We start from the raw sequence: 25538 nt of genomic DNA on the forward strand, positions 1-25538 counted from the left end.
TTCAGGGCAATCATGAATAAAAATTCCGTGCGGAATTTGATACCTTTCCCCAATTTCACAATTTTTTATTTCCGTATTTATGTCCAAAATGGTAATATTTTTGTTGATTAGGCAAGAATATTCCATAATAAGAAGATTCTAGCAGTTTTCCACATTTTAAAATAATGATTTTTCAAGAATTTCACCTTTTTAAATTATTTTCCGTGCGGAAAAATTCCGAGGGAAATATTCATGATTGCCCTGTTTGTATTGGAGAAGTGACAACTCATATGTAAAAAACATACCGTGTAAAGTACCCATTACAAAAACTCAAAACAGCTGTTGTGAATAGCAAAACAGTGGCAACACCATCTTTTAGTGACCTGTTATCTATTCACAATAGAAATAAAACACAACATTTTTACCGCAAGTGAAAAATCTGAAAAATATTTAATTTAATTTATGAACAACTAATGGAACAGCCAGAAATTGAAAATGATGCTGAAAGCGTTGATGCGGAGAATGTGTTTTATTTTGAAAGTGACCATTTGGCACTGCGTGGGAATCGAGACTACACGAATATTTTGCGGACAATAGCAATTTTGGAATCGCAACGTATACGAGTGCATCAGCAAATTGAAGAACTTGCCCTGGCCAAAAAACGATATATGGAAGATCCTGAGTTATTCTTAAAAAAGATACAAAGTGGTGAGCCGGTTGTGTCAGCTGAGCGGTTGACAATAGCCACGGTAAGATTTGAAATTGTATTTCTATTTAAAAAATTAAAAACATTCATTTTCAGATACCAGAAATTGGCAAATATGAAACCATGCCACCGGAGGAAATAAAAATCAAAGAAGAACCAGCTGCCACTGTTTCTAGTGAAACAATAAAATCTGAATTTCCCATTGTGCGCGGTCGTGTGATGGATGAAACTAAACCGGAAACATATAATCAACTATGGACCGTAGAAGAACAAAAACGTTTAGAAGAATTACTTATCGAATACCCAGAGGAACGAGTCGAGATGCATCGTTTCACCAAAATTGCCAAAGCCTTGGGTAATCGTACACCACAGCAAGTTTCGAGTAGAGTACAAAAATATTTTCAAAAATTACACAGTGCTGGCATGCCTATTCCTGGTAGAATACCCAAAAATCGTCGGGTGGGACAAACCAAATCAAAACATTACTATCGACCATCGACATTTTTCCCATCGCACAATGTTCCCGTTCACATGTCAGAGGATGATTTTTTGTTTGGTGATTTAAATTCACCTTCCACCAGTAGTAACATACCACAGGAAAGATCGGCGCGTTTAGATTCTACCGAAACAACCAATAACGAAGTGAAGAAAGAACCTTTAACCCCCGAAATGCGGCAACAAATGATCAGCATGTTGCAAACGATTAAACAAGAGAAACTCCTGACACCCGAAGGTTATAGCCCCGATCCACTTTCGGCCAAATGTGAAAATTGTGAAACCGCTGCTGTGGCTCGATCTGGCTGGCGTTGTAATACCTGCTATTGCCCATTGAATTTGTGTAATGATTGTTTGGTGCAACAACTTGCGGAACATCAATTCGAACATTTCTCACATGATGTGATTGCGGAGACAAAAGTATGATTAAGTTCGAGTGTTTTTAATAGACAATAATTTAGTTATAAGTTTTGCTTTTATAGATTAAGCAAATTACACAAGAAATCAAGACTCAAAAATAGAAATTTAAGCAAGATTCAACAGAATGAAGATATTTAAAAGAACAATGAAAATAATTTTATATTTCGAGAAACCGAAATATTCGTATATCTCAAGATTTTACATTTAATCAAGATTCAAGAAACCAAGATCACAATTTTGTCAGGTAAGTGAGTTTGTTTTTTACATTTATATACATATGACGATTTGTAGTATATAAGTAGCTTTAGATAAGGCTGCCGCCAATATATGGTACTTTGAGGGTTTGAATCACATTTCCAAATCGTTGCAGCTCACTATTCGAAATTGATGAATTAGGGCTTTATGTTGTTGTTGTAAATTTGTTTATTTTATATGTTTGTATATTCGTTATTTAGCTTAATCTGCCTCTGGGTCAACTTTAGGAATTTATGGAATCTAGGGCTTCGAAGATGGCCTGTTGATACATGGTTTTCTTCGAGTTCCCTACTGACTATCGGTTAACGTTCGTTTTTCCTGTCGTCGACAGATGCACTAATGCTAAGTTTACATTTACGAAATCCACTCGATTTCATCTGTCAATTCCATAGCTCAAACGTCAAATGAAATCTCATCTGAAATCCATTGGATTTCATTTGACGTTTAATCAATGGAATTGACAGTTGAAATCGAGTGGATTTCGTAAATGTAAACTTACTATAACGTTGTCGATGTTGGCTCTGAATGAAATTAAAGCTCATCCATCTGTATACTACACCACCGAAATATCTGTTGGTGGAAATGGGAGATTTCCAAGATAATTGTTTAGACCTGCGGAGCTTGAATTATTGGAACTATGGAATAGTTGACCCTATCGACCATCTTCGACAGATCGAGCGTTGGTCATCGCTTATTTATGGGTCTATTCTGTATTGCGACTCGTGTTCAGTTACAAGTTGCCATTTTTACATTACGGATGGCGACAATCGCCTGACGCCGTCAAATTCTGTCGTCATAAAGTTTATTTTCGGGCGACAATAAATTAGATGTCGCCGTGCATATTTACAAGAATCGAGAAATTGAAGCATAACTAACATTTGGAATTTGTTTAATGTTATATACGGGTTTTTTTATTGTTTGAGTACTTATATATGTAGGTAAAAATTACTACAAAAATTACTGGTTGAAAAATGGAAGCCCACCCAAACGTAGCCCGTGGCGAAACAAGGGTCAATTTTAAAGAGGTATGGAAGGATGTTGCGGAGCTATTAAATAGTTGTGGTCCACGAACACGTACACCAAATAAATGGCACAGAGTGTGGATTAATTTTAAAACCAAACTAATGGGAAAATTGGCTAATAGTAAGAATATCACAACTACACCCACTTTTACACAATTTTTCCTCTTTTGACTGCAACACTTCACTCAATACCACTGACAATGTGGGTTGAGACAAATCGAGGTTAAAGTCATTGCCATGGGATCTTCGAACAGTTCCTTCTGCAAAAACCCGTAAAGCAGCACACACTTTCAAGAGTGGCTGTATGGCTGTCGACCTATAACTTTCTATACCCTCAGCTTTATGCTAAGGAGGGTATATACACTTTGATACGATGAAAATGTGCCTCATCGAAATAATGTATTTAGACCCCAAGTATATTTGGACGAAATCCGTTTCAGACAATTTGAAGTTGATTTAGCCATGTCCGTAGGTCTGTCTGGCTGGCTGCAACGCTCGAACTGATGAACCGATTCGGCCCAAAATTTGGTTTTCGTAATATTTTGTCCAAACTTAGTTTAAGTTCGAAGGTGAGCTACATCGCTCCACTCCTTCCGGTACCTCCCCCACAAAAGTTCGAAAATGTTCGGAAAGTTTGTGCGCACGATAACTCTTGAAGGGATTAACCGATTTGGTTCATACATTAATGTATACAATTGTATAGCGTAAACTTTCTACCAGAGTAATATGAGGTTTCAATATGGAGTGGACCTACACTCCTTCGGGTACCTCCCACACAAAATTTGAGAAAAGTTCAGTTTAGGGCCATCTCTCGAATCGCTTTGATTTTTGTTTTAGTAACTTGTATTCACTGCCTCCATACGACGGTCCAAGTTTCATCAGGGGCAAGTCCATACTTCCTGAGAAAATAGCAGGAAAGTTGCAAAAAACCCCTATGACACCGTGTGAGGTGGTTGGAGCGCAAGATAACTCTCGAACGGATCTGCCGATTCGGTCCAAAATATGACCTTAGTAATATTTTGTCCAAACATAGATTAAGTTTGAAGATAAGCCATATCGGTCCCCTCCTTCAGACCTCCCCCACAAAAGTTCAAAATTATTCGGAAAAATTGTTCGTACGGTAACTCTTGAAGGGAGTGGCCGCATTTGTCTATACTTTACACATCCTAATATATCTACCAGATATAGATCTGGTTCAAATATGGACTATATTTTTCCACTCCATCCGGTACCTCCCACACAAAATTTCGGATAAGTTCACTTTAAGACCTGCTATCGAATCACTTTGATTTTTGTTGAAGCAACTTGCATTCGCTGACTCAATTGCGATGGTAAAAGTTGTTTCAGGGGCCAAGTCCATACTTCTTGAGCAAACAGCCCGAAGAGTGTAAGTACCCCCTATGGCACCATATGTTGTGGCTGGAGATCCACTTCCATAACGGTCAATGCCGATCCATTCCTTGTAGTATCTCCTCCGCAAAACTTTTTATCTTTAATCCTAATCAAAATTTTTGTCGGTTCAAATGCCCAAAATATTTAAAACCCCTTAAATACATACGTATTTTGGGAAAAAATTATTTCAATATACACAGGCTGAGAGTATATCTCTGTCGACAAAGCCGACTGATACTTTTTTACTTGTTTAAGTCATTTTTTAATGCCTCTACTATATAACAGCGTCTTCTGGAAGCAGATAATAGGCTTTAAACCTAAAAAATTAACAATTATTGGAAACCAAACATACTCACAATACTGATGGCAATTCTAAAGGACTCGATTCATCTCTTAAGAGCCTTCTGATAAATGCTACGTTAAGTACATTTTCTTCACTATCACAAAAATAGATCCACTGAGCTTATCATTTTAGAAATCTATAACTTTTGTATGCCACTTGTTCTGATATTTTTTCTCATTTATTCAAATCAAAACAAAAAACAACCCGTTATCGGCGATTATTTTCGATCGCTTTACGTAATACAAATTTTAAATTCTGTCGCAGAGACGACTACCAACGCGACTCGACACTTGTCCAAATGCGGAATAGACCCATTAGTGCATTTCTGATTATCCATTGCAATGCAGTGTGTATGCTATGAACTTCCCTGAAACCATGTTTATGTGAAGTATGATGGAAATGTTGTTTTAGGGTTGGAAGCAATAGGAATCATAACACCTACAAGTGAAAGAAGGGAGATCAGGCGGTACGATTCTCAATGGGTAGCGGATATGTCTGGCCTTCGACAACAAGGTACTCTATTTTCGCATTCAGATGGGTCGCTGGATCCTACATTGTCGCGCTGTTGTCAAAAATTGAATTTTGTCTTTCCGCCGCTTCAATTTAAGGAAGAGAGAGTGAAAGAACTCATGGGGATTTTACGTTCAGAATAACCCCCAATATGAATTTAAATGAAAAAAATGAAAATAACACTGTGACACAAAATGAACTCAAAGTCTGGGGGGTGGAAAATTCCTTTATGAGATGAAAGCCCTTGGTGAGTATATTAAGAATCCAAAAGGAAATTTTCACCAAGTGGAATGGAATTTTCCACCCACCAAAAATGCTGCTGCACAGTGTAATTAATCAATTATTTCAATTTTTTGAATTTCGGACTTCATCAAATCGATCGAAATCTGAAAAAGTGGACTCAATGGCCAAGTTAGCTGCACTCGCCATGTATCCCTACGCTCCATAAATTTCGCCTAGGGGCCCTCATTAGGTCCATCCTCATAAATGAAGACTTTTCATCATCGGTCCATATTTCAAAATTTATACAATCAACCTCTAAGCTGATTATTACATTTTTATAGTGGCCCAATGGCCAAGTTAACTGCACTCGCCATGTATCCCCACGCTCCATAAATTTCGCCTAGGGGCCCTCGTTAGGTCCATCCTCATAAATGAAGACTTTTCATCATCGGTCCATATTTCAAAATTTATAGAATCAACCTCTAAGCTGATTATTACATTTTTATAGTGGCCCAATGGCCAAGTTAACTGCACTCGCCATGTATCCCTACGCTCCTAAATTTCGCCTATGGGGCCCTTAATAGGGCCATCCTCATAAAAGAAGACTTTTCATCATCGGTCCATATTTGAAAAGTTATACAATCAATCTCTAAGGCGATTATTATATTTTTATAGTGGACCCAATGGCCAAGTTAGCTGCACCCGCCATGTATCCCTACGCTCCGTCAATTTCGCCTAGGGGAGCCCTCAATAGGTCCATTCTCATAAATGAAAAAGTCTTCATATTTCAAAATTTATACAATCAACCTGTAAGGGGATTATTATATTTTTATAGTGGACCCAATGGCCAAGTTAGCTGCACTCGCCATTTATCCCTACGCTCCATAAATTTCGCCTAGGGGGGGCCTCAATAGGTCCATCCTCATGCATGTAGTCTTTTCATAAATGATCGATATTTCAAAATTCCCATAATGAAGGTACATGAATCTATTCATTTATGGAAAGTCGACAAATTCAGCTGTCTAACGCTACTTTCCGTGTGTGCGTATCTTTTCTAGATCCTGAGCAATAGTCTAAAACATATATTCTTCAAAAACGATTTTGTCAAAATCGTTTTTTACCAACTGTTATACGTGAGAGAGTGTCTCTTGGCTAAATGTTGTGGTTGTAGTGGTTTCTCAAAATCGTTTTTATCTTCACGCACATTACATCAGCAGTCTTTTGTCACCTACAAAAATTGTATTTATTTTTAAAATTAGGGATCTGTTTACTCTACAATAGGTCAATCACACCTATTATTTTTTTCTACTGTTACATGCATATTGTATTTGTCGACAAAGCCGATTGACTCTTTTCTACTTGTTTTAATACTTTCCGTACACTTCTAATACAATTGACCAAAAACCCAACCTTATCTCATCCTGATCTTTATCAGTCAATAACTTAACTCTTTCATTAATTTAGATAAAATGAAACGACATTTAAAAATAAAATTTTACTTATAATAGTTTTGTATTAAAAAAGTGGTTACTTTTTGGTAAAAAATATATTTCCAAATTTCCAAAATTGTACAAGTATTCTAAAGCTTTATCTATAACTAATTCATACATATACATATATAAGTAATATATGTACTCAACATATTTCTAATTTCCGTTTTCTAAATTTATCTTTACGATCTAAAACTTTTGAATATTTATTTAGTTTAGAACTTTTCAATCTCTTGGGGTTCGATACACTGTTTAACTGATCCTTAGGATTACGAAAACTTTCCATGGCGTTAAGTTTATTGAGCAAGGAAGCAACATGGGAATTCATCGTGTATGCCAATAGGGCATCCAATAACCACATGCAAGATTTTTCTGCATGTGTTGAATCGATACAATTCGAATCGCCCATTACCACAATGCGGCCTTCCTTAGTTTCCTTTTTATTGAGGGTTTCATTGTTTAAATACAAGGCCTGTTTTTTGTTGTTTTCTTTGTTTTGAATTTCAATGTGGGCATTTTTTAGAATTTTCTTTTGCAGTAGCACCCTTTTGTTGAGAATTGAGTTATAATCATGTTGATGATGATGGGTGTCATTTAAATCATTCTCATCCTCAAGTAGCTCCAAAGTGACAAGATCTTCAAATGTTTTTGATGATCTTTGTTGCTCATCCATTTGAAAAAGTCCCAATATGGGATAGGTGTTGTGAATTTTTGTTTCACCATTATCAGGTTTCTTATTTATAACTTCTGTGGCTTGATCGTTAAGGCGGGCCGTGATAATGATGTTGTCCTTGCTTTGGGGAAACCTGTCCAGAGTTGTACCGCTGGCATAATAGATTTGATGTTCACCTAGTTCAAAGTAACCTTCGGCAATGACATCACTCAACGATATACCAAATCCTTCTAATAAATCATTTAAGGCAGGAACATTTGCACCTCCTGTATCTGGCATCCACCATTCTCTGGTATTCTCATCGAAGAATTTCATTTTTCTCATAACTGTGGTGTTATACCAATCGGCAAATATAATTACCCCAAGGCCATGTTCATAAACATCTGTTTGCAGCTTTTGAATTTCCTCATCAAAGAATTCCTCCTCCGGATCAACAATAAGCAGAGTGCCATAATCTGAGGCATTGAAACAGGTGTAGGGCATGCCTAGTACATCAATATAGTAGCCATGATTTCTCAAATGATGATACATTTCCCGGAAGTTGGTGTGTATGTGATCGCCTCGCCAATCCAAGGGATCTGATTTAATTTTCAAATTATCTCTGGGTATGTAGCCCGGAGGATATTGTATATTATGATATTGATCCCATAATATCCGTTTATGCCTGGGAGGTTTGGGAGCAATTTTGACTTTAATTGTGAAATGTATAGTTTCATTGCGGCCAGCCGTTTCTATGGTCAAACTTACTGAACCCTCAGCTTCACCCTCATAAAGACAGGCCTCATCTTTGACTCTAACCTGAACTGCCATCCAACCAGACCATGGCCATAATAGGGGAGAATACGATATTTCAACTTGTAAAAGTTCACCATTTTCTTCAAAATTAGGATGCCATTCAGGATCTTCTAAGATTTTCCCCCTTACCGATAGCGCATTCCAAACGGTTACATTGACAATTGATGGCATGGCTCCACAGTGCAATGGTTGTGAACTATAAGGCCACATATACGAATCCGTGTAGTCTATATATGCTGGACTGAGAGTTATTTTGGGTTCATATGCCAAAAGCAGGTTCATACTTTTGGAAACATTCAGTTTACCATGACCTTGTTCGAATATGTTATTATGTTTCAATTTGGTGGCTCCTTCAGCCAATATTTGTTTCACCGATGCAGGGTTAACCAAATGTAATTTTGGCAAAGCTCCACTTAATATCAAGGCCATAGCTCCAGCCACAACCGGCGATGCCACTGATGTACCCGACAATGATCTACAACCACCATTAAGGTTGCTGCCCTTTACATGGCTACCATAGGTAACAATATCGGGTTTGACACGTCCATATCCTCGTGGTAATTCCCATGTTGTCATACCCCTAGAACTAAATTTCGCCACCATATCATCCGAATTAATACCTCCAACACCAATAACATCACTTTGATCGCCGGGATTGTTGAGGGTACCATATAGGGGACCATCATTTCCAATAGCCGAAATCATTATAATCTTATTGGCCGAAAGTTCTAACACCTTATCCACGAAAGGCCGATCCATAAAATCCGGTCCCCCAATGCTTAAATTTAAAACATTAATCTTGCGAAACATGGCATAGTTGAAGGCATCTAAAAACCACGACGTATAGGACACTTGAATATTTGTACACACTCTAAAAATGTGCAGTTCCACATCGGGTGCAATGCCCAAACATTCCTTGGAAGAAGCAATCACACCAGCTACAAAGGTACCATGGCTAACACCATCATCAAGAGATTTTTCATTGGTCCAATTTGTTCTTTCCTTGACATTGCGGAAGTGCGGATGGTGCTTGGGTAATCCAGTGTCAAAAACAGCCACTTTAATACCTTTACCAGTTATGCCACGACTCCACAGTTCACGTACACTTAATAGATCTGTTATGTGGCCTGGTACAACACCCAACAACTGGCGAGTCTTATAGTCCGATGAGGTGTAATTCCTTGATGCTGTGTATTTTAAATTGCGATTAATGAGGCTCTGTTGTGTTACTTCTTTGATAACTGGATGCAAATTTAAAATCTCTCCAATATTTGTTATTTTTGTTTGTATAACTTCAAAATCACTAGGATAAAGGTCAGACATGGAGGATCTCTCGACAAATATCCAATCATTTGTAATATTTCTTCTGCCAAATGCTGCTTTTATATATTTCTCCCTTGTTGATCTCCAATAGTAGTTGTGAAAGTGCACCAAATACTCATTTTCCAATTTTGTAAGAATTACATTAACATCTACTTGGGCATCCACGGGAATTGTTGCCTGAATCTGATGCAAAGGAAGAATTATGTTGGCAAGTAATATCAGCCACCAGATTTGTGTTTTCTGCACTAATCTGGTAGTTGGATCCATTGTAATTATTATTCTTGTAAATGACGACCGCTTAAAGATTCCATGGCTGACTGGGATAACAAAAAATGTTTTTGTTTTGTATTTGAGTGCGACATATTCACAATTGTCGTGTACAATACAATCTTTCATTCACAATAGGTGTATTACATTAGTTAGAGTTGCCATTGATTGACGTGTTCTTGTCATTTTCTTGGATATCACACACCGCAAAAAAATCAACGCATATTTGTTTGCAATTTAGAGATTGTCGGTAGGAAATGAATTAGCTTATGATAGACCGAAAATAGAACTAATTTACGTCCAGATTATGGCTATATTACAACCATGGTACAATAATGTATAAGGTAGGCCCATGATACAATCAGAAAGGTAGCATTATCAGCCCAGCTGGTGGTAACATAATGTGTCAATTGCATTGAATTTATGTCAAATTTTGACATCTTATGTTACCAAACACGGCAGTTGCTGCTACCTCCTTATTGTATCATGGGTAGGCCACATCTAACAGCTGATAACAATTTTTTTTTCTTGTTATGGCCTATTCTGTCAAAAGCAGGGTTGACATTTTTTACTGTTGTTACATTATGCAATTATAAAGGTAGATGCATCGGTGAACTGTTCCAACAAAAAACTCCTTTTAAAATTCAAAACAAGGACAAAAAATTTTATTCGCGTGGCTAAATAAAATTGTTGATTTTTTTAATATGCAGTTATACTTCCAAATGAATGATTTTTCAAGTATTGGTATTTATTGAAATTTGTTTTAAATGTACGGGAACGGAAAAATTACAAATATTGTAAAATTTCTAGCTGAAATACCGCCGTATCAGCAATCGGATTCCAGTAATCACGATGTTAGATCAGCCAAACTTTTCAAGTCTTTAGTTTTGGGTACAACTTTTGCTATTTTGGAAACACTTATCTAGCAATAATATTCTGGAGCATAACTGAATTGATTTTTATTTTTTACTCTATTTGGTACTTTTAAAATAAACAGTGAAGTTTCATATGTTTTGTAAAACCGACTAACTATGCATATACATCTACCTTTATTATTGCTCCATGTCATTTATATTATACCATGATTTTTATTATACCCATGGTACAATAATACAGGTAGCATTATCATGCCAGCTGATGGTAACATAATGTGTCAATTGCATTGAATTGATGTCAAATCTTGACATCTTATGTTGCCAACAATTGCTGATGCGGCTACCTGTGTATTTGTACCATGATTATACCATGATACTTTATTATACCATGATTACACCATATGATTTTTCACATGTAACACTTCCGTTACACATGCCAGTAAATTGGTGCCAATTGAGTACATGTATTATACTCGAAAATGCCGAAAAAGTGTTCGACTGGCATGCAGTTTCCTTGTGTGTTTACACATGCCAGTGCAAGTTCAATTCCAAAATTATTTTACGCAGCATATAACACACAAAATTGCATTATATTTCAGATTTAAAACACAATTCACAACATATTTTACTATTTTTATTTTATTTCGTTTTAAAAAGATTGTTTTCAGTCATAAACATAATGAATCTGGTATTGCCGCCTTTTCAATATTGTATAATCCCACACAGACCAGCTGGTCTGTGTATTAGTACATATGTATACTCAAAGTGACTACATTCATACATGTAAAAAAGCATGTTGTGTAATATAGCCAATAACGTCGAAGAGGTATGAGAAGTACACATAAAATATTTGCTGTCGATATCTTATGTTCCCCTCTTCTATTCCACCGGATATAACCGTACATACGCTTTTTAAGTGGATTCATCATCGCTCATTCTCATGAGACCTTCACCGCAGTATCTTTCGAAGAATTTTTATGTCAAACACACCAAACACTCACTGCCTTATCTGCTTGCATGTACTTACTGTAACGTGGTTTTGTCTAGGCTGGGGTAGACTTAAGGTAGAATTAGACGTGACATAACTATAACGCCATATCAATCAGCGGATTGGAGCAAACCTATGGAAATCAATGTACTCGATTATTAGTGACATAACATAAAGCCATAACCATTAGAAACCAATTGTGTTTTGGTTTTCTATGATTATGGCGTTATGTCTATGTCACGTCTAATTCTAACTTTAGTCGTGTCCAGGGTCGCCATAAGGGCCCACTAAACCTTACGGAATAATAAGACGGGTAGTCTCCCGTTAAAAGAAAAAAAGGCGTTCGTCATGTATAAAAACACATTTGCATTTGAAAAACCAAAAAGTTCTAGGACAGATAAGCCATTCCACAGTCGATATATCTATATGCTAAATCCGGCTAATGAAGTCATATCTAAATGGGCTATTATAGCTCATTTAGACTAGTCATAAATCCTCGACTGGATTTAATAAATCCAGTACAAATCTCATTGCATTTAGATATACCTTTTGGAGGTTTTAAATGGCAGTCAGCTGATTTTTGTTTATAGCACAATTAACAAGGTAGATGCATCAGCCCATCTGATCGAATTTGAAACGTTAAAAGAAGTTGTTGTAAATTGAATTCGTTTCAAAAAACATACGCCACATTACAAATTTATTGTTTTATATTGAAAATTTTAGCACATTATGCTACTAATGCTAACTAAAGATCAAATAAAGAATTATTTTATTACTTAGACATCGTAAATATTAGTCTTGTTTGATTATTTGATTACAATCATCTTTGTACTTCAAAACAAATTTAATTTTTCCGCCTTGTTTACAAATTTTGACATTTTAAATTATTTTTACTGTAGCAATTCACCGATGCATCTACCTTGTTACTTGTGCCAGATTGCAACTTTTTGTATTTTCTAGCAACATGTTGCAAAAAACAGAGTTGCATATGAGGATTTATGCCGGATTTAAAACAAATCCACTCAATATCTGCACCTGATAATGTGCTAAATCCGGCTAATGATGTCATATCTAAATGGCCTATTAGTTGTATTTATGTCTTTGATATTATAGCCTTTTGCTGGGTTAACCTTCCTAATGAGGATTTATTTGACGTATACGCAAAGGAGTTGACATTTGAAATCCAGTGGGTTTGTTAAATCCGGTTATATATAAACGTACTATAAAAAGGAATTTTTTAATCTTCTTTTTCATCAACTGCGTTTTCTGGGGCTCAATTCTGTTTCTATGAAAATGTGAAATGAAAACTTATATAAGGGAGAAAACTGTAAAATGAAAAAAATTATAAAGGAAATATTTTTAATTTCATATTTTCATAGAACAAGAATCCATCCCCTGGTATTATTTACAGTTGTCAGCACTCTTCAACATGTCATCAAATTTAATTAATCACAATATTCGCATTTTGTTTACAAAAACACAAAACAGCTGCTGTGAATAGCAAAACAGTGGCAACACTGAATAGCAAAACAGTGGCAACACTGAATAGCAAATAAAACCTGATAATGGGCTAAATCCGGCTAATGATATATCTAAATTGCATATTAAAACAAATCCACACAATATGAGGATTTATTTTCGTGTGGGTTAATAGCTAATTTAGACTAGCCATAAATCCTCAACTTTAATAAATCCAGTACAAATCTCATTGCATTTAGATATACCTTTGGAGGATTTAAATGGCAGTCAGCTGATTTTTTTTCATAGCACAAAGTCTGTCTGGTTACCCCAAAATTTGTACCAACTTGTACCAATTGTTGCTGGAAGTCGTCTGTTAACGCAAAAAGTCAGCAAAAGAGAGCGATTAGAGAGTGTAATAAGAGTAGCAGTTATTTATTACAATTATTGTTAGCATGGCAACCATATGTTGAATGGGATGTAATGAAATGTCAAAATGATGAAAGCTGTATGTATGTATATGTAATCTATCACTAGAGAGTCGTTGAGCAAGCTGGAAGCTTAGATCACCAATAAATTGTATTAACCAATTATATTTTATTACAAGCAAATAATTGTGTTTTACTGGAGCTCAGGCAATCGCTGAACATGGTGTCAGGAGTTAAACTTCAAAATAGCAATAAGTAAAAACTGCAAAAAAAAAAAAGGAAAAACATAAAAAGGAATAAATAAATGAAAACCCCAACACGTGTGTGCAAGTGCAATTAGACAAATTACGTAATGGCGAATACTTGCAATTCTATTCAGCAGCTTGATTGTTCTAATTTGGAGAAAGATTGGCCACGGTGGAAGCAACAGTTTAAAATCCACCTTGTCGCCACTGGAAAAAGTACACAAAGAGAAAATAGTAAAATCGCTACATTCTTGTGGCTAATTGGTGATCGTGGCTTGGAAGTCTTTAATTCATTATTTCCTGGTGTTGATGTGCTCGTCGACCAAGAGGAGAATGCAGAAGGGTCTGTTAAACTGGCGGAAATATTAGAAGCTTTTGATAAACATTGTATGCCCCGGAAGAATATAGCAATGGAGGCCTTTAAGTTCAATCTAATTACTCAGCAAGAGGGACAAAAGTTTACAGAGTTCGAAACAGCTTTAAGAACTCAGGTACAATATTGCGATTTTAATTGTCCGAAATGCAAAGAATCACTTGCTGACCGTATGCTTCGAGATCGCATCATAATTGGAATAAACAACAAAGATCTCCAACTGAAATTATTGGACAGAAAAGATGCATCGCTAGTGGAAGTAATTGACATGTGCAAGGTGTTCGAGGCAGCAGAGGGAGATAAGCGTGTATTGGAATCCGAAACTTTTAATCTGGTAAACACAGTCAACAAAGCAATGGAGGAAGCTGATCGTGTCAACGCTATGAAGTCCCAGAAGTGTTTTAATTGTGGCCAGCCATATAATTTTCGCCACCGGGTGTCCTGTCCAGCAACAAATGTCGTATGTCACCGGTGTGGTAAAAGAGGACATTTTATGAAACTTTGCCGCTCAAGACAATCATTTGGGAAGAGGAATAACACAGTGGTACATAATATTGAAAATCAAGAGCCAAGTTGTAGTAAGTCAGAAACATTATTAAAGATTCCAAGCATAAATAGTCTAAGTTCTGAAAATGTTGTGAGTAAATTGTGTAATAGATGGTTTAAGAGATACTGGATTAAGGATTGCCTTGTAAATTTTATATTGGATACTGGTGCAGATGTTAATTGTCTGCCAAGGCGTTTGGTTAATTCTCTTAATGTTCCAATTTTGCGTGGAAGTGAATTCAATGTTGTTGATTATAACTCAAATCCAGTAGTTACTTATGGTTGTGTTGTGCTTATGTGTGTCGATCCGGAAAAGAATGTAGAACACTCTGCGAGATTCGTAGTTGTAGGTGATGAGTTTGAACCATTGTTGGGTTTAGAATCTTGTATTTCATTTGGTCTTATAAAACGTATAGATGGAGTTTTGGTAACAAATCATTTTCCGACCAGTTCGTCTGAGTTTGTCGCTGCACATCCAGATTTGTTTGACGGTATAGGAAAATGTCCAGGTACTTGTTCGATTGCTCTAAAGGAAGGATCTGTGCCAGTGTTACACTATCGGAAACGTATTCCTCAGAGTCTCCATGAGCCATTAAAGAAAGAACTGGATACGCTTGAATCAAAAGGTATTATTACTCCTGTTGACTATCCAACAGATTGGGTAAATAATATACAGATCGTTGAAAAGTCTAATGGAACTCTGAGGATATGTCTTGATCCAAAACCACTTAATAAGTGTATAAGGCGAGAACATTTTCTGATTCCTAGGGCGGATGATATAATAGGGCGTATGTCTGGGAAAAGTGTTTTTACCGTAGTTGATCTCAGTAGTGGGTTTTGGCATATGGAGCTAGACAAGGACAGTTCGGATTTGACGACATTTATGACTCCATTTGGCCGATACCGGTGGAATAGAATGCCTTTCGGCATAAATAGTGCACCGGAAGTTTTTCAGAAACGGATGGTCATGATTTTCGGGGATATACCGGGTGTCGAAGTATATTTTGATGATATTGCTATAACTGGGAAGGATTACGAAGATCATGATAGGGCAATGGAGGTGGTTGTGAGGCGTGCCAGAGAGAATAATATACGTTTTAACCCTGATAAGATTCAGTATAGACAGAAACGTATGAAGTTCATGGGGCATGTTATAGAATGCGGAGTTGTAAGACCTGATAGTTGTTATACCGAAGCAATCATGGGTATGCGAAGACCGACCAATAAGGGAGACGTTTCGCGATTGTTGGGTATGTTTAAGTACTTGGGGAAATTCATTCCAAATTTGTCACAGCATTCTGCACACTTGCGACGGTTGACAGGAAAACAAAATGAATGGAATTGGAATTCAGATTGCGATAAGGAGCTTGATGATTTGCTATTATCTATCACAAACATGCCTGTACTTACCGTATTTGATCCTAATAGACCTATTGTCATTCAGACTGACAGCTCTAAAGACGGAATGGGTAGTGTTCTTTTGCAGGACGACAAGCCTGTGGGGTATGTGTCAAGGACGTTGTCAAAGAGTGAGCAGAAATGGGCTCAAATTGAAAAGGAGCTCTTGGCAGTAGTATTTGCCTGCGAGAAATTTCATTATTACTTGTACGGTCGTGACTTTACAGTACACTCCGACCACAAGCCATTGGAGACGCTTTTGAAGAGAGAGATAGATGACGTTACCCCTCGTCTTCAAAGAATGTTTATGTCACTTCTGAAGTATCCCGGTCTGACAATAGCATATAAGCCTGGTAAACAAATGTTGATCGCCGACTGTTTATCTCGCGCTCCTTTGGTGGAAACCTCTGAGTTTGATGAAGAGATGTCGACCGTAATACATTCTGTTGTAGAAAAGATTATCATGTCGGAAGGAAACAAGAAAGTGTACACTGACGCTATTAGTGTGGATAATGAGTATAACAAATTAGCAAGATATGTGCAAGATGGCTGGCCCTCGTACCATCAACTTGATAACTTAAGTCAGCAGTTTTACAAGTATAAGCATGAACTTCATTTTGAGGAGGGTCTATTGTTTAGAAATCATCGATTAGTTGTGCCTTCGAAGTTACAGGGTTCCGTGTGCCACGGACTACATGGTCCACATTTGGGTATAGAAAAGACGTTGGCCCGAGGTAGGATGTTATATTTTTGGCCGGGTATGACGAACGATTTGACAGAGGTAGTAAAAAGTTGCGTAGTTTGCGAAAAGTTCAGCCGTAATAATCAAAAAGAACCGTTGATTCAGGATGAAGTTCCAGCATATCCTCTTCAGAGGGTGGGTATTGATATTTTCGAATATGCAGGTCGTGATTTAATTAGTATGATAGACTCCTATTCTGGAATGGTATTTTGTAATTTCTTGGCTCAGAAGTCTACCAAAGGTGTAATAGAAGTACTCGAAGGGATTTTTTGTAAAATAGGGTATCCGTCTGTGATTCGCTGTGACAATGTCCCGTTTGGCTCAGGCGAGTTTTGTAGGTTTGCAATCAAGTCCAACATAACACTGGCGTTCTCTAGCCCACGTTATCCACAAAGCAATGGCATGGCGGAGAAAGGTGTTGCTATTACAAAGAATATTTTGAAACGTTGCTACGGAGCTAATGATGTAGAGAACTTCCAGTACAGAATTCTCGAGTACAACACAACCCCTCTGGCTAGCATGGGGATGTCTCCGTCGCAGTTGTTCTTTGGTAGACATGTTCGGACACGTTTACCGTGTGCGCCAGAGATGTTGAAGTCAAATGGAGTGGAAAGGGAGGAAGTTCGCGCCAGATTGGAACAGAAGCGAGAAAGGCAAAAGAAGTATTACGATCGAAATGCAAAAGAATTACCAATCCTTTATCCAGGTGAATCAATAATTTTTAGGAAAAACATGAGAGAATGGAATGAGGGGCAAGTTGTTAGGAAAGTTAATGATCGTTCATATATTGTAAGGGATAGTAATAAGAATCATTTTCGAAGGAATCGTCGATTCATTAAATTGTCAAATAGTGCTAATACTGCTAAAGGGAAGTCTGAAGGCACGTCACATGTTTGTCCGTCATTTGAACACCATGATGTCTGTCATGGACCGGGTTTAAATGATGAGAGTGTGGATATAGAGACAGAGAATAACGCGGAACCTCAGATTGAGGCGGGGGAAGACATCTCCCCTCATGACGAACAAAATGTAAGCCATGCAACTCCATATACAACACGTAGTGGACGTTCCGTCAGACCCCCAAGTCGCTACCTACATAGTATTAATTAGCTTTTACTTATTTGTACTGGATTAAGAGCATTCAATGTAATTTTCAAAAAAAAAAAAAAGAAAAGAAAGCGTGTAATAAGAGTAGCAGTTATTTATTACAATTATTGTTAGCATGGCAACCATATGTTGAATGGGATGTAATGAAATGTCAAAATGATGAAAGCTGTATGTATGTATATGTAATCTATCACTAGAGAGTCGTTGAGCAAGCTGGAAGCTTAGATCACCAATAAATTGTATTAACCAATTATATTTTATTACAAGCAAATAATTGTGTTTTACTGGAGCTCAGGCAATCGCTGAACAGAGAGAGACATTTTGACAGTTCTTTCACTGAGAGCTTGCAAATTCTTGCTGGACAAATTTCTTCTAGCAAGCACTTGCACTCTTCTTCTTCCTGAAAACAATCAATCATCTGTTTTAAATTTTTCGTTGATTTATGTTTGTGAATATTAAAAACATTTTTATTGTGGAAATAGCAAGCCTAATTGTATTGCTTTTTTGGAGAACAAAGTTGCAAAGTGGGAAAATCCTTTTTTGGGTCATTTTCTTTTTTTATTTTTAACAAAATACAACATTTTTGCTTCCTTTGGTTCCTTCATTGGCGGACAAATTGTTCTGTTTTGGCAAGTCAGCTGACTGCTTGCTTGTTTCTGCTGGGAAGCTGTCTGTTTACTTTTTACAATTTTCGAGCAAAAGAGAATAAAAACTCCGTACTCTCTGAGAAAGTTCTTGCTGGTCAATTCTTGCTGGGAAAGTAACCAGACAGACCTACAATTACCAAGGTAGATGCATCAGCCCATCTGATCGTATTTAAAACGTCAAAAGAAGTTGTAAATTGAATTCGTCTCAAAAAACATACGCCAAATTACAAATTTATTGTTTAATATTGCAAATGTTCGCACATTATGCTACTAATGCTAACTAAAGATCAAATAAAGAATTATTTTATTGCTTAGACATCGTAAATATTAATCTTGTTTGATTAAAATCAACTTTGTACATCAAAACAAATTTAATTTTTCCGCTTTGTTTACAAATTTTGACGTTTTAAATTATTTTTATTGTAGCAATTCACCGATGCATCTACCTTCTTTTTTGTGCCAGCTTGCAACTTTTTGTATTTTCTAGCAACATGTTGCAAAAACAGAGTTGTATATGATGATTTATGCCGGATTTAAAACAAATCCACTCAATACGAGGATTTATTTTTGTATGTGAAATCTGGTAGATTTTGGCTGAATTTAGCAAATAAAACCTGATAATGTGCTAAATCCGGCTAATGATGTCATATCTAAATTACTTATTAGATATACATTTTGGAGGATTTAAATGGCAGTCAGCTGATTTTTGTTCATAGCACAATTACCAAGGTAGATGCATCAGCCCATCTGATCGAATTAGAAACGTCAAACGAATTTTTTGTAAATTGAATTCGTCTCAAAAAACATACGCCAAATTACAAATTTATTGTTTAATATTGCAAATGTTCGCACATTATGCTACTAATGCTAACTAAAGAACAAATAAAGAATTATTTTATCGCAGTTTGCCCATCTAAAATAAATAAACGAATTATTTCATCGTTTAGACATCGTAAATATTAGTCTTGGTTCATTAAAATCAACTTTGTACATCAAAACAAATTTAATTTTTCCACCTTGTTTACAAATTTTTAAATTTTAAATTATTTTTAGTGTAGCAATTCACCGATGCATCTACCTTGTTTCTTGTGCCAGCTTGCAACTTTATCTATTTTCTAGCAACATGTTGCAAAAAACAGAGTTGTATACGAGGATTTATGCCAGATTTAAAACAAATTCACTCAATACGAGGATTTATTTTTGTGTGGGAAATCTGGTAGATTTTGGCTGGATTTAGCAAATAAAACCTGATAATGTGCCAAATCCGGCTAATGATGTCATATCTAAATGGCATATAATGAAGTCATATCTAAATGACCTATTATTTTTCTGTAGGAAATCTGGTAGATTATCGCCGGATTAAGCAAATAAATCCTGATAATGCTCTAAATCCAGCTACTGAGGTAATATCTAAATGGTCTATAAGCCAAGGTAGCATCTGTTGGCTAGTACTACTATTCTTATTTCACAACTGATGTTTCTTCTGTTTATGGCGGTGGAAGTCTTTAACTATCTCAAAATTATAGCTTCCAACTTCCAATTTTGGTCCGAGTCCTACTACGAATATGCTATTTCGACATTTCTATCTGAACTGTAGGTATCATTGAAAGTCATCGTACAAAGTCGAATGAGCTTTGCGGGGATATCATATTCAGACATGGCTTGGAATACTGTTGTATATTTAAATTGAACATGAGCTCGCTCGCGTTCAATAATGTTTAAATAAATGATGCTATATTTAATAAATAACTAACAACAAAGATGAATTGAATACAAAAATTGAGTGGAACGTTTTGATCTGTTTGATATATGAAATCGAAGTGAACAAGTTAATTATAACTAGTAATAGCTGATTTATACTTATGCTCCGAAATCCTCTGGATTTCACGAAATCCTGAAATACACCCCGTTGTTTACACATGTGGGCTGTTCCTTTACTTTTGAAAATGGTAAAACCGGCAAAAGTAGTAAAAGGTGCAAACTGCTCCCATATGAATTGTATTGTGTCTGAAGTAAAGGAACGATTTTCGAGTTAAAAGTGATAAAAATTGAAGATTCTTGCACGTAAAGGAACAGAGCTATATTTTTTTGTTGATTTCAAACATATCACACTAATAAAGGTAGATGCATATGTGCAGCCATAGTACAATAATGTATAAGTTAGGCCACAGCTAACAGTTGAATACAATTTTTTATTGTTATGGCCTATTCTGTCAAATGCAGGGTTGATATTTTTATTGTTGTTGACATTATGCAATTATAAAGGTAGATGCATCGGTGAATTGTTCCGACAAAAAACTGATTTAACACTATTGGCCTGTTCCCGTACTTTATAAAGTGGTAAAAGTCGTAAAAGTTGTAAAAGTCGTAAACGATTTTCATATAACTTTTGTGTACGGGAAAAATTGTAAAAAATTTTTAGTTCTGGGACAGAGCTTTTATCTGAAAAAATTGAAAACAAGAACAAGAAATTGTATTCGCGTGGCAAAATAAAATTGTTGATTTGTTAATATGCAGTAATACTTGCGAATGAACGATTTGTAAGGTATTGAAATTTGTTTTAAAAGTACGGGAACAGAAAAATTACAAATATTGTAAAATTTCTAGCTGAAATGTCGCCGTATCTGCAAATCAGATGCCAACAATCACGATGTAAGATCAGCCAAACTTTTCAATTAAAAGATAAGTGAATGTCATTTTTTCGCTGTCTTAAATTTTGGGTACAACTTTTCCTATTTTTGGAACAGTTAACTAGCAATAATATTTTGGAGCATAAGGCCATGTTTATATTATAGCCTTTTGCAGGGCAAACCTTCTTAATGAGGATTTATTTGACGTATATGCAAAGGAATTGACATTTGAAACCCAGTGGATTTGTTAAATCCGATTATATATAAACGTACTATAACTGAAGTGATTTTTATTTTTAACTCTATTTGGTACTTTTAAAATAAACAGTGAATTTCTAAATTTCATATGTTTTTATAAAACCGACTAACTATGAATATACATCTACCTTTATTATTGCTCCATGTCATTTGACGTTTCAAATTCGATCAGATCGGCTGATGCATCTACCTTAATAAATGAGCTATGCACAAAAATCAGCTTACTGCCATTTAAATCCTCCAAAGGTATATCTAAATGCAATGAGATTTGTAATGGATTTGTTAAATCCAGTTGAGGATTTATGGCTAGTCTAAATGAGCTATTAGAAATTTTGAATGACAAATGGTCTGTTCCAGAACTGCAAGAATCTAAAAATTGTTACTATATTTTCGATAGCTTAAAGGAAAAATTACAAGTTCTGGAAGAGGCATAAAGTTGTGTTCGAGAACGGGCAAACTAGAACTACATGCACTATTTTTGTCTCGCTTTGTTCCAGAAACCGTACTAAACTCGAACTTCTCTTTAAACAAAAATGGAGCAGAATAAAATTTTCTGCTATACAAATTTGGTCGAGTAGAAACTAGCAGCTTGTTTGCACTCATCTGACAGCCTAATACGTTGATTTTGACATTTCTGCTAGAGTTCGTATAGAAAAGTACATTTTGGCATTTCGGTCATTGCTAATTTTACCACGAGAATAGTACAGGAACACAATGATAAAATTAATATTGTAACAAAGTAATTTATTTTTTTTTACTTTGTATATAAATTTTGATACTACAATGTCTTTGTAGCAATTCGCCATCTACCTTGTATATTGTTCTACGTGAAATGTGTTGCAGCTTTTGGTACTTTTTAGGCAAAAACAGGATATCATTAGTACTGTGAGTTCACGAAACGCGCGAGAAATCACGAAACGATGCCGAATGTAAACCAAGCATAAGTAAAATTGCAGTTATTAAAACTGTAGCGAATACTAACTGTGAGTACCAAGATCTATTTAACAGGTCACGTAAGTAACACAAATACAACTCTGTTTTTGCCAAAAATTCTTCAATATGTCAAAACGTTTGTTTACGTTTTCATACAATTTATTCACAATAACAAAAAAATTTGACAGATTGAAAACAATCATCTGGTCATTTTACGCCACCTTATTATTTCATCATGGTGAGTACACACGCTGCGACTTTTTGGTCTGTTCCTTTAAACGCCTGTTATGCTTGGTTTACATTTACGAAATCCACTCGATTTCAACTGTCAATTCCATTGCTTAAACGTCAAATGAAATCCAATGGATTTCAGATGAGTTTTCATTTGACGTATACGCAAAGGAATTGACAATTGAAATCGAGTGGACTTCGTAAATGTAAACCAAGCATTAGACTATAAGCTTTTACTATGATTTATGCCAAGTTTACACTTGCGCTCTAAAATCCACTGGATTTCACGAAATCCTGAAATACATCCCGGTGTTTACACTTATTTTTTTGTTGATTTCATACATATCACAATGATCAAGGTAGATGCATACGCGCAGCTGATCGAACATGAATTTTCAAAACAAGTTGTTGCAAATTGAATTAGTCACCAAAAATATACAACAATATAGAACTTTACAACTTTATTTCGAAAATTATCGTAAAACTATCTATATATCGTATTAATTGTGTATAGAACCCGTTCCCGTACTCCGAAGTCTAGCAAGACTTACACTTCTCTTTAAACAAAAATAGCGCCGAATAACACCCTATTCTCCTGGTTTCTGCCATACAATTTAGGCATAGTAGAAACTAGCAACATGTTCATTATCATCTAAATACGATAGCTGATACGTTAATTTTCTGCAGTTTTTGCAATTTCGTATTTTTAAGAAATTTGTATGGGGAAGCAATTTTAGACATTTCGCTCTTTTTTCTAACATTACCATTAAAAAAAGTACGAGAACGCAATGAAAAATAGCATTGTAACAAAGTAATCTTATATTTTTTTCACATTGTTTAAAAATGTTGATTCTAAATTTTGTTGTTGCAGCAATTGACCATCTACCTTGTTTATTGTGATACGTGAAAAGTGTTGCAACTTTTGGTACTTTTTCAGTCACAAACAGGGTTGTCGATGTTGATTTCGCTGAAATCACGAAATGATATGATTTCATTTTTGTATGCGAAATCATGATAATTTTTGCTTGATTCCGCGCGAAATCACGAAACGCCTTCGAAATCACGAAAAGACGCCGAATGTAAACCAAACATTAAACTGTCAATCCCATACAATATACGTCAAATAAAATCAATTGGATTTAGAACTACGATTCATTTGACGTATATACTATGGAAATGACATTAGAAATCGAGTGGATTTATAAGTCTAAACGTACTATTACTTTTGAAAATGGTAAAACCGGCAAGAGTAGTAAAAGTTGTAAACTGCTCCCATATGAATTGTATTGTGTCTGAAGTAAAGGAACGCTTTTCGAGTAAAAAGTAGTAAAACTTGAAGATTCTTGCACGTAAAGGAACAGAGCTTTTGATGCATGCATCACCATTTTCGTACTTGTATGGTTGCATTTTTTCGTAATATTGTAAGAAGCGTAATTTTTGTAACAAACATGTACGATTTACATACATGTTATGATTGTTGAATGCATATAGGTATAAATTGTTAAACCAAAATTATTGAAACAGTTACAAATATTTGTTAATATTTCCCGACAAATGTAAATAACAACCATGTTTTTGAAAATTATTGGAACAAACACTGTTAGGTAAAAATAAATTTTCCAACATTCGGGTTATTCCATTCTACGATATACAGGTAATAAAACTCCGACAATTACTTTTCATTAGAGTAAAGAGTAGAGCATACACACATTTGCTCTGCTCCAGAACCTGCAAGAAGCTACTATTTTTTACTCGTACTACGATAAAATTTTTTCCTTTATGTTATCGGAAAAAATAGTAAAAACGAGTAGATTCTGGCAGTTCTGGAACAAACCAATTGTAAACTTTTTAAAAATATGTGTGTTTTACAGTTTTTTGGTCTGTTCCAGAACTGCAAGAATCTACTAATTTTTACTATTTTTTCCGATAACATAAAGGAAAAATTGTTATCGTAGTAAAAAATAGTAGGTTCTTGCAGGTTCTGGAACAGAGCAATTGCTTATTTGTTTTCAATTACAACAATTACTTTGTATTGATTTGGGTGTTCACACAATTATAATTATTGAAATATTTTTACGAAATGTTGGGCAACAAATTGTACTTCGTCAATATTAATCCAATCGATTCAAAAAATTAAATTCTTTTTTTTTGCAATTCGCATTTTCATGTTTTAAAAACACATTTGGAACACAAGCAATAAAAAAACTAACAACATACTTATCAAATAAAAGAGGAAGTTTAGTCCTTTTATTTTTATTACATTATAAATAATAAAAAAATAAAATAATTGTAACATACTAAATGGTATTAATGAATTAAATGATGAGTCATGAAATTTTACATTTCATACATTTCGTACATTTTCATTCCCTCCATCACTACTATTTTATGCAACACCGCTAAAAAAATTTTGATGCATGCATCAAAAGTCGCAGCGTGTGTACTCACAATAATTAGTACACTGATTAGATACTTTCATAGAAAGGAGAAAGAGAAATTACAACATAGAAAAAAGAGTGTGTATGAAATACAGTGACTGTCACTGAAAATGATGCAACCTGAAGTAAAAATGTAAACGTTGATAACGTGGAAACGAGTTAAGATTTTTTTACAATTCAAAAAACAATTTTGTAGGCTGAAAAGTTTTCTTTAAGATGGCATAAAAAATATTCCGTTTACAGTACCTAAAAACTATTTTCAAAGAAAAGTGCGAAAACATTTGTTCCATGCCGTGATTTTTACCTCTATCAGGGGAACACCGTTAAAGACTAGTATAATATAGGGCAA

General features: G+C 35.5%; 2 protein-coding genes across 2 annotated transcripts; one reads left to right on the forward strand and one right to left on the reverse strand.

Annotated features, from left to right (window-relative positions):
• The first annotated feature begins 357 nt into the window (after nt 1-357).
• LOC141403408 (ZZ-type zinc finger-containing protein 3-like) lies at nt 358-1788 on the forward strand. Its single transcript, XM_073985774.1, has 3 exons — nt 358-728; nt 782-1600; nt 1663-1788. The coding sequence occupies exons 1-3, from the start codon at nt 453-455 to the stop codon at nt 1699-1701; spliced, it is 1134 nt and encodes a 377-aa protein (XP_073841875.1). The 5' UTR covers nt 358-452; the 3' UTR covers nt 1702-1788.
• A 5049-nt stretch (nt 1789-6837) lies between these two features.
• Nucleotides 6838-10027, reverse strand: LOC141404172 (membrane-bound transcription factor site-1 protease-like). The gene has a single exon (XM_073987510.1). It carries the CDS (start codon nt 10019-10021, stop codon nt 6980-6982), a length of 3042 nt encoding a protein of 1013 aa, XP_073843611.1. The 5' UTR covers nt 10022-10027; the 3' UTR covers nt 6838-6979.
• Nucleotides 10028-25538: the final 15511 nt, after the last annotated feature.

This window comes from Musca autumnalis, unplaced genomic scaffold, assembly GCF_047663935.1.
Source record: "Musca autumnalis isolate F117 unplaced genomic scaffold, ASM4766393v1 scaffold_4, whole genome shotgun sequence".
Classification (NCBI taxonomy): Eukaryota; Metazoa; Arthropoda; class Insecta; order Diptera; family Muscidae; genus Musca; species Musca autumnalis.